The following is a 10,679-nucleotide window of genomic DNA, read 5'->3' as shown; positions in this document are numbered from 1 at the left end:
TTTCCCTACTGGTTTGTGAATGTGAAGGAGCAACTATATTCTCTCAAATTAGATAGGAGCATTTCAGAATCAACATATAACGGAAAGACCCACACATAGATAGATGCAGGGGTCTCTATCAGCAGTTTCCTTGATTGCCTGCCAGCTCAGTCAAGGTGGAATTTAAAATTATTTTCCTTTTCAACCCTTTTCCATTCACAAAATCTAGGGAGTTATTTCATAGAAAGAAATTTTGAATATAACCATGCAGATATTAACAGAGGTGCCAAATAAGAACATCTTTCAAAGCACCCTAAAAACACGTCAGTTATCACTGATTTATCAAGATCCAGCAAGTATTTGCAAGTCACAGTACAAAGTACTTCAGTCAACAATGGTACCTTTTCATTTTGCTTGCACTCTTTTGCCTTAAAGAGTCTTAAGTGAGAAAAAATCCATATGTCAAGACCTATGACATTTCTACTATTTTACAGAAGTAACTTAGAATAGAGGATATTGTTCTACATGAACTATTATTTAACACAGTTTTACCTTCAAAAGTCCTCTGTGAAAAAAGGTTAAGCCTTTATAAAGCATAGCTATAGGCTGATTTTTGTTCAGTTCCAAAGAGTGCTGAAAATCTTCATGGGCTGTTGCATAATCCTGTGATAAAGTAGATTTTAGATGACAGAGGAAACACCATACAAATAAAGAGGATTACATACTTTTATTTTCATAAAGACATACTACAGAATTTTGTTTAACCCATGAAGTCAGTTTCAGGGCTAAGCAGCAACAATTGCCAACTGCCAGTAAGAATATCAAAGAATGAGGAATGGGCCACACACTTCCAACTTTCACAGAAAGTGCTATATAGAATGTAGTAAAGTAAGCGGATACAGAGCTGGAAACAGAGCATTTAACAATACTACTTAAATGCAGCTGTAGGTTATAAATCAAGTCAAATTATTTATCCATATCCTACTCCTCAAACGCACAAAATGGTCTAAGATGTGCATGCAAGGCACTTGCTTTCTGATTCTCTGCATTAAGTAGATATGCAGTTTAAATACTTGAAGAATGCCTCTGAACTATCAGAAAGTCAACTACAGGAAAATCAGAGCTTTTGTTGTTGGGTTTGCTTGTTTGGTTGGTTTTTTTAACTTCAGTGGGAAAGAAGCTCTTGAACAACTGGAACAAACACCACCACCACAATAGCCAAAAACATCCACACAGCCAAAACCAAACAGAATCCCCAAAATCTACTAACCTCAGATATGAAGTAAAGGGTACCTCTGTGCCTGTAGAGTCGTGCTGATGGTTGTAGCTGAATAGCTTTGGTGAGATCAGATAATGCTTCACTGATTCGTCCTAATGGGGACAATATCTAAGAGTATAATACAAAAACACAGTTCAGAACAAACAGGCTGAATAGATTTTAGAAATGCAAAGATTATTCCTTTTCATGTTCAGTTGTACAGAATAACTGTATATGATAGAACAGGTGGGAAAGTTCTACTATAAACTTCAGTATTTATTGCTTTTAAACCCCTATCAAAGGGAAAATCTGGCAAAAACACACTGTACACAAATATCACCAATAACACTTGCAGAAATCTAGTATTCCAAATAAAAACAAGTCAGCCAAAGCAAAGTGCTCTATTTCAAATTTTTTCAACACATTCAACTGAAAATGTAATTGAAGTATTCTCATAAATCTTTCTATATTGACAAAATATTTCCTCAATGGAAAATGGTCTATCTTCCAATTAGTTGAATGCCTTTCACATTTTTAGATCGAGATTATTTCCAAATGTATTATAAAATAATTAAAAACACAAAAACTGTGAATTAAAATTTCATATTGTGGCAGTTACCATTACACAGTATGCTGACTTCCGTGAACATTTATGCTTTTGATTTGTCTACAAATCTGCTTCTTGAAATCCATTTTCTGTACTTTAATTGGCAAAACAAAACATTATTTTCAAAATGAAAAATATCTGTTTCTTAATGATATTTCACTCTTTTGCACAAATATACAACCAAAAAGTTTGATTAAAACTCAATTCTTTACAAGGTCCACATTTTTCCAGCTAGTCCTAACAATAAATTTACGCTTAGTGCTAATGATATTTTTATTCATTGTATTAAAAGCCAAAACACATCATCTTGTTAATTGTATGCCAAAACCTAAACAATTAGGCATAGTATATGCTATTCTATTGGCTAGAGTAATTCCATATGGTGTATGTTTCATTTTACAAATACACACTCCACAAATTACAGTTGAGAGCAAATATGTATGTTTTAAAAGAAAGGAGGAATGTTCACAGAAAAAACAAAGGTAAGAGCTTTAGTAATGAAATCAGTGAAGAAATACTTTAAAACATTGCAAAATTGGAAGTTCTTAAAAAATTTGGAGACAAAAAATGCTCACCTCTGCTCGCTGTTCAAATACTTCAGGATGATCTGGTTCTAGACTAATTACTCTACTGAGTTCAAACAGAGCAAGTTCAGCATTTTTCATATCCTGAAAAGGGGAAAAATAAAGAAGGCAAACAACTGCATACTTAGAGTAATGTGCATACTGAGAGCAGCAGGATCCACTACATCACTCTCTGTTATGAAGCGCCTACCACAGACAGACACATCATGATAGGAAGACTGCACAAAGACTTCGGGATGCACCTTTCAAGCTCCCATCAGCCTAGCTTCTTCTGTTACAGGCATTCTTATAGTTTGGATTCAAATAATTCAGTCAGGTATTTAAATATTTACTCACATGTAGTCCTTTTTTTCCATATGCTATCCCTCGTCCATAAATTGCACTAACGAGCTCTGGTTCTTCCTGTTAAAATAAAAAATTAACACAATCAGTTGCATTTGTTTGGGACTTTTGTGGTGTTTTGTTGGGGTTTTTTTTAAGGTATCTTTCTTCAATATCTATTTAATTCTTGCTGATGTTAAGTAGTAGCTGTCAGGCAAAGACACTGATTGTGTTAGAGTCCACAATTCACATGCTCACAGCTTCCAATTCAATTTACTGGCACTGTTCTGGAGCATTTGTCTGGGAAATGAGCTAAACAGACTGCAGTGACCACCTATCAGAAGCTATGTACACATTCATATAGTCTGTTATCCAAACTTAATTACTTGTAACCTTACTGGTAATTACACGACTTCTTTTGTCTAATGGCATCTGAGGTGATAATAAACACAATTCAGCCATTCAAAACTTATTTTGTTTGCAATTTAAATTTAAGATTTAAAATTAAGAACCAGGACATTGTGACATCCTGATGAAATTAGTACTCAGGCAGCAAGAAAAATTAGAAGTATTTTGCCAAAATATTTCTGCAAAACTCAAACAAACAAACCTGCCTTGGGTTAGAGTTCAGTTCATGGCTTTCCAAATTGGGCACTTAAGGGGATGTATATTACATAAAGAATCTACCTCTTGTTTAATGTTATTTCTTTCAGCTATGGTTTATCATCCAAATTTGAAGAACTACAACAGCAAAACTGTTCTCTTGATATAACAATGCCTATGCAGTGAACTTCCCTGAAAAAGGGTCATGAATCATGACAACTTCACACCTGCAACCAGCACAGCCAGCTACAGAAATTTGTAGCACAGGCTACAAACAAATTGCTTCACTGACAAAACAACAGGCATGAGGCACAACAATCCTGGCAGATTGCCAGACTTGAACTGATTCCAAGTGTACACTTTGCCAACACCAACTTCAGGTAGTAACCTACTTTTAATACAGCAGCTAAGCAAGGCTGTTTTGTTCTGTTAAATGTTTTAATACTCACCTTATATGCATTTAAAATTGCCTGGTGGAAGGCAGAGCGAACACTCATAACCACAACCTCTCAGGCATACAATGAGCATGACATTCATTTCAGCTGAGAGGTGTGCATTGCAAAGGTACTCTATTATATTATATACACACTTCCCACAGTACCTTTCTACAGTGCCTGTATCTTGCTCATCTTTGCTTATATTAAAGTCTCCTTCTTAATAAAGAGAAGGCAGGAAACATCATATAAGTCCAGTGGTTTTGAAGCAGGATTTCTCATGAGGGTAAATAAAATAAAATTTCCCACATTAAAAACAAACCAGACATCACTAGACACCTAAACCAAACAAACAAAAACCCCCTATTCTGGTCCTCTGGGAATTTCAATTTAAAAATTCCACTAAATTGCCACACTTTCACTCCATTTCAGTATGAGCCATATGACATTTGAGTTAAAAAAACCCAACATGCTAGTATTTACAGTAATACTTTCAGCTTGCATTTGTGTACTACAACCAGTTTAGATAAAAAAAATCATGCTTCTTCTAGTCCCACGTTTCTAGCCATAAAAGATACACTATTTTCAAATAAGCTTTAGTTGAAGCTTTTAAACTATTTGGGTTGGTTTTAAGTGTGGCTGCCTTCTACTTCACAAAAGTTTCTGATTTCTTTAGCTTGGATAAAAAAAAGATGTTTGAATATTTGTTATGTTTTACTTATATATTGAACTCATCAAATGCTTACCACTGAAGAAGACGGATAAACCCAGAACACAAAATCACTTATCATCATGAAAGCAATGTGATACTTGCCACTAGCAATAAGCAATCTCTGTCATGTTTTTTTCTGATGTTACTGGGAGCACAATAACTACCACCGCAAAAAATCCTCATTAAAATATCTCAGTCTACACATTAAGTGGGCAATTAAAAGAACTTCAATTTTGCATAGATCAGGTTTCTCTTGATGGTTTGGTTTGTAGGGTTTTTTGGGTTGAAATGCAGTAAAATGTTTATTCCTACAGATGAGAAAAATACTCATTAAATAAACAAACCTACTGAGTCACCTGATTTTAGGAGTATGCTTATGTTTGGATGGAAAAAATTAATAACAGAATAATTAAACTCCTAGAATAATTACTCTCATTTAAAAATCTTTAATTGAATCTCTGTTTTAGTAAAAGCTGTATGTTGTATGGATAATTTCATAAAGTGATTTTTGTAGGGGTCCAAACAGAAAACTTACCTGCAGCATTGTTGAAAAATGTCGTATGGCTTCATCATACAAGCCGTTGCCAATCAACACGTAAGCAATAGCTAAAAAAAATTACAAACGTAAATCAAACAGAAAAAAAGAGGGTTTTTTAATACATTTTACAATTAGTTTGTATTGAACATAAGATCCTACATTGCACTGAATATTTAAGCAGTCAAATGTTTACCAAATTGCCACTAAAATTACTTCCATCACGCATTACCTAGTATTCATTAATTACTCAGTTCATACTGTGCTCATCAGAATTGGATTTTGTAGTTTGTTTGGGGTTTTTTCTCTCCTTTTTACAAGTTGTTCAGTAAAGGGTCCGTGTTTGCTCCTAAAGTACTTAGAACCAGGAAAGGTACCATGATCCCATTTAGTAGCTCTAGATGCTTTCTCGATTATAACTGAGCCTGGCTAACACTGGCTAATTTTTTGTGGTAATTCCATTACAGAACATCTGATTATCCTTCTCTGCACACATTTTGATAAACTTTACTAGCTCTCAGGAAGTTTTTCCTTCATTGGAGTAGAAGCCAAGTGTTTGAAAAAGAAACAAACAACTGTTTTAGAAACATGTTCTTATCATCTTCACAAGATATAAAAATACAGTAGAGTCACAAGACTGTGGAAAGCTGTGGTTGCACCTGTAGGACTGAAGTCCAGTTCTGAAAGCTGAACCTCTCCAGATTGTTCCATTTCACATGCTTTAATCTCTCACAGCTCTTAACTCTGGACTAAGATCTGCCTACACTGCCCACAGAAAAAACAAGTATATTGCAGACCAGAGCTATGAAAGTTACATTTTAACTTTTCCCCAGGCAGTTTGCATGAATGGCTAAGAGAAGAACTAAGAGCAGGAATTCACTGTTCCCAATACTTGTAATGAGTTTTATCAGCCATCCAAACAGAACAGAAGATGTGCCTATTGGCTTGATTATTTACTCAAATGGGAGAAGAGACAAATAAGTCACGTGGAACTAAGGTATTTTTAGCAGGACAATTTCATGCAAGCAGAGCCACATTGTTTAATGATTTTGACTCTTTGACTCTTTTGACTCTAACTCTTTGATTAATCTTTCCATCTTTAATTAAATGCTACAAAACTACAAGTACTTCATTATGAAAAATCTAAGCATTAACAATGATACATTAGCCCAAGTATTTGGGCACCAACATTGCTTCAGGCTGTCCCATACTTTTGACACTACTTTTCATCAAAAGATTTTAAAGTAACACACACAAACAAGAAGGATCCAGGCTCCTCTCACCAGCACATACTTGAAATAAAATGAGTAGGTAGCTGCCATCCTACAGGCCAAATATGAGAATAGGGACCTTCCTGCACAGTCTTCCAAATCTACAGAGCATATACAAAAAGCATCAAATATTTTCTGACAGATGGAAGTTCGGTATTCCCTGCAGGATTCTATGAACATAGTTAGGTATGCTGGGAATATGAAAAAAGATTAAGGCCCTAAATTTTCCTAGAAAAATCGCTGAAAGCAGAAATTATATCAACAAAAAAATACTCAATTGCTTTAATTTATTTAGACAACTTATAAGCAAAGTCTTCCTTTGCTCTTATATATAAGACCATCTGCTGCCTTTCTTTACATACATCCTCAGCAACGTCTTTGCTGCCTCATAATACCTCTGCTTACTAGACAGGATACCAGTTTGGAGAAGCAGTGCACGTATCTGCTTCCTCAAATCCTTTGATAAAAGTATTTCCTGTTGATTTATTTGAAATGCCTTTATTTTCTGTGCTGAGCGTGCTCTGAAAAAATATCAAGTAGCAGTCTGTATAAGGACATAATACACATAGCCTTCCTGCTGCCTATAAGCCTCAACAGGAAGAGTGTGTGGTAGGGAACGACAGATCCAAGATCTATGCTTGATAGAAAGCATATTCTATTTGTAAAATTTTCTGGATGCTTGAATAGTTTTAGTCATCAATAATGGCAGAAAAAGGGAAGCAGGAAGTAGGTGAGACTGTTTAACAGGATTTAATCAAAATTATTTTTTAACACCTGCTTAAGCAGACATGGTGGAGAATTCCTGTGAGCAAAGCAGAAAAGATTTTTAGGAAGAGACATATTTTCTCTGTATGACCACAGAAAAGTCATTGCATTTTCAGGCTTGCTAGGATCACTTTAAAATAAATGCATCACTAAGAAATAATCTGTTCAGTTTCAAAACATTCAGTGCTAATAATTAGCACATAAACCTTATATAAGACATCTTACCCAATTCTTCGTTTGTGTTGTCATTATCAGTAGCAAATGGAAAGCGTTTTTGCTCTGCAAGCAACTTCGCTTGACTCTGTAAAACATGTTTTCAAGTGTTCAGGAAACAACAATTAAGAATTTAATAGAAAACCCATGTCTTAAATCCTTAAGAGAATGCCTTAAATCAAAAGGTAAGACTAGTGTGATTGCTTTAAGGTAACTGAAAAAAAATTCATTCCTAATTTTCCACAGGGAGAACAACTGCTCTTCAGTCAGGTGCTGCTGTCATCCTCTCTAAGTCTAACCAAGCCGTTCAGATGAAAGGACATTGTCAGCAATTTACCAGCAGCTGAAGTTTCTGTATTAAATCTCCTTAACATGTAGCTTTGGAAGCCTCAAACACGCACTACATCATAAGAAAGTTTATGCTCTTTACACCACTAATTATTCCTTTGTCTCCTGCAAAGGATAGGGTACTACAGAAGGATATAACATTGAAAATGAAAGACTGAAAAGAATACCTCTTGAGCAATAAAGACAATTTAACAGAGCCATACTAAAGTATAAAGGCTGTCCTTTTAACAGTAAATTTGTTCAACCAACTGTAGCCTCATCTAAGAGTTCTGTTCTCCAAACAATACAACTCTTCAGAAATAAAGAAAGGCTCCACTCTGTTCACTTTCGTAAGTATTTTCCATAGACAGCTGTGAGCCTACCAGAGCAGTTTGTTAGAAAAATACAAAATTCTCATTTAATTAACAGGCCTTCCAAACTGCTTTAGAAAGTAAGAAAGGAGAAAATAACTTCTCTCACTGCTCAGTTGTCTTATTTTGCTTCAGTTAATCAGCACATATGTACATCTTTAACTTCAGAGAAGACAGTTAAACACCTTAACTTCAATTAATATATTTAACTCTTCACTTCCTCTACTGAGAGGATTGCACTTTGTTCTCCCCCTTCCACTTTTTTTGGCTTGTTCAAAAGTAGCCTCAGTACTTGTCTCATGTCTGGACACAGACATTTCAATGATTTACGAAGCACTGAAGTCACCGGCTGAATCCCATTGCAGACTTTCTGCCCTGTTTATCTAATGGCCTTAGGAATGAAAAGGAAGTTTGGTTGCTCTAAAAACGTAAGTATTTTGGAGGGTAGGAAAAAAAAAATAAATTCAGATTTTCCAAATTTTGGTTTTACTGAATATAGATATCACATAGGAGTTCAACATTACACTATAATAATCTGAGAATTATTACTCCACCTACTGCTGCACCTCCAGTAACAGGATGGAAAAGTTCTTTTCCTCATAGAAAAACCTCATGAAAAAGCAGCACAAGAATGACCAGGGTTCAACAGGTACACCTCTGTTAGAAAACTAAATCTACATTGCAGACCACATGTATTTACAAAACACACCACTCCAAACACAACCTTTCCATATTACCAATGGCCTTCAGGTAATTTCCAAAAAATCTATGTCATAAAATTATCTTCAACATTTTACTCTGCAAAATATTATTCTTCCGTAATTGTCTTAATTTTAGAAAAAAAAAATTTACTCAAGTAAACCTTTTCCTTGATGGATTTACAAAAAAGGCCTATGCCTTTAACGATTTCATGCTGGGTATAGGAGAATAAGCTACAAACAAAAGGATCTAGCATCACACTAATATCCTATGAATTATAGAGCTGCATGTGACACTTGCAGGAGAAACACCTCACAGCTTTTCCCACCCTCACCTGACTCGTCTGTTTTGTTTGGTTCTTGAGGTAGGGGAGGAAGTGGATTCATACTTCAACAAATTCTGAATCCAGTTATAGGTCAGATATGCTGCAGCTCTACATGCAAAATCTGCAAGTCATCTGTCTTTGGGAATGAGAAAGGAATTTTCTTCACAGCACCAGCTCCTGATAGGCTGAATTGTTGCTCTTTGCAACAGGAGAATTTCTAGCAAACTAATACACAGGCCATGGTCTTTGCAAGAATTGCTGGTACCACTAGACTAGACAGAAGATCTGATCAATATCTGATGAAGTAATGTCTAAGGAGAACATTCAAGTTAAATAATTGTCTTGATAAACTTGCAGTAGAGTAGTTTTATTTCCAAATGCCACCTCTGGAGAAGTTGCTTCGAATTAGAATACTGTTTTCATGCTCCCCTACAGCAAATAATTTCTACAAATTTGGCAAGGTCTCTTTGTATATTCACATGGGAATTACTTGAAGATTTTCAATATCTGTGACTCTATTGGACTGATGAAGTAACATCAAACCTGTATTCTGATGTAGACTGAAGATGATATTTGTTCAAGATCAACAGGTTAACAGTAGCATTGCAAGAAAACCCAAATTCCAAAATAATCCCTTGTCTGTATTACATACAGTGAAATATAGTCTGAAGCCTCTATCATCTGTGCACATAGTGATTGCTCACTCCTACTCTCCTACTCTCACAGACATTATATGGTAAACCTCCTCAGGCAGTTACTCTGGATAAAACAAACATGTTTTTCCTTTTTTCAGCCATATCCTTTGCACCCCTAAAGATAAAAAATGAATTGGCAGACTAAGCCAGGTGAAGGTTAGCCTGCAGCAGAAACATCAACTTCAATCAGTTGAAGGTGCTGACAGCCCTAGGACTCATGGTGGGGTACTACGAAATCATCCTTTCATTACCAACTTGAGTTCATTCATACTTGAGCCTTTTGGGAACTTACTCCTACTGATTCTATTTCCCATTATTTGCGCAAACTTAATCTTAACCCATTATGCAGCTAAACTGATCTGCGACTTCAACAATCTATTAAAAACTGGTTTGCATATTATATTTTTGACAGCATACCAGAATTTTTTCTGTGTTGAAAGAAAGAACAGATTCACAAGATGAAGTCCCTCCTATGTCACAGTCTGATTCATGGAAGTGCAAAAACGATGAATCTGTGGGAAAAAAGAGAGAAAATACCTTTAGGAACTCAACAAGTCACATGTATGTTCTATTATCACATCTTGCATTTCCTCATGTTCATCTGAACAGCTTCCCCATTGGACAGTCCACAGGGCAGAACTTTCATGAAGTGCTTTCTGCACACAGCTCTACATCCACAGAGTCAGGAAAGCAACAGCTGACATGACTGCTTCTATATGGTTAGTTTTATCACTGCTTCTGCTTATGCTTTTGGCTAAAAATACATGAAAACCAAAGTTAAATGAAGGTGCTAAGAAAAAAAAAGTGTGGAGAATGGGATAAAAAGGGAGGAAGCTGGAAGCAAATAAGAAAGGCACAGGACAGACATATCCCCGTTTGGCATTACGATTGTGTCTCTGGCCCAAAAATTAAAGGCACAACTATCATTTCAAATACAGAGAGGAAAATAAATTGAACAGACCATACAGAGCAGGGAAAGA

The 10,679-nt window shown here is 35.6% G+C and overlaps 1 protein-coding gene across 1 annotated transcript in view; it reads right to left on the bottom strand.

Annotated features, from left to right (window-relative positions):
- The window catches only part of TTC13 (tetratricopeptide repeat domain 13), a 34,442-nt gene that overhangs the window by 22,994 nt on the left and 769 nt on the right, over nt 1-10,679 (bottom strand). The window contains exons 2-8 of the mRNA XM_010004237.1: nt 10,117-10,211; nt 7,295-7,370; nt 5,034-5,104; nt 2,765-2,830; nt 2,420-2,512; nt 1,250-1,366; nt 532-642 (exon numbers count right to left, since the gene is read on the bottom strand). Of these exons, the coding sequence (XP_010002539.1) occupies nt 532-642; nt 1,250-1,366; nt 2,420-2,512; nt 2,765-2,830; nt 5,034-5,104; nt 7,295-7,370; nt 10,117-10,211 (629 nt within the window). The remainder of the gene's footprint in view (nt 1-531; nt 643-1,249; nt 1,367-2,419; nt 2,513-2,764; nt 2,831-5,033; nt 5,105-7,294; nt 7,371-10,116; nt 10,212-10,679) is intronic.

The sequence above is a fragment of the Chaetura pelagica genome, unplaced genomic scaffold, assembly GCF_000747805.2.
Source record: "Chaetura pelagica isolate M959 unplaced genomic scaffold, ChaPel_1.0 scaffold708, whole genome shotgun sequence".
In the NCBI taxonomy this organism is placed as follows: domain Eukaryota; kingdom Metazoa; phylum Chordata; class Aves; order Apodiformes; family Apodidae; genus Chaetura; species Chaetura pelagica.
This window is presented reverse-complemented; position numbering and strand designations above follow the sequence as displayed.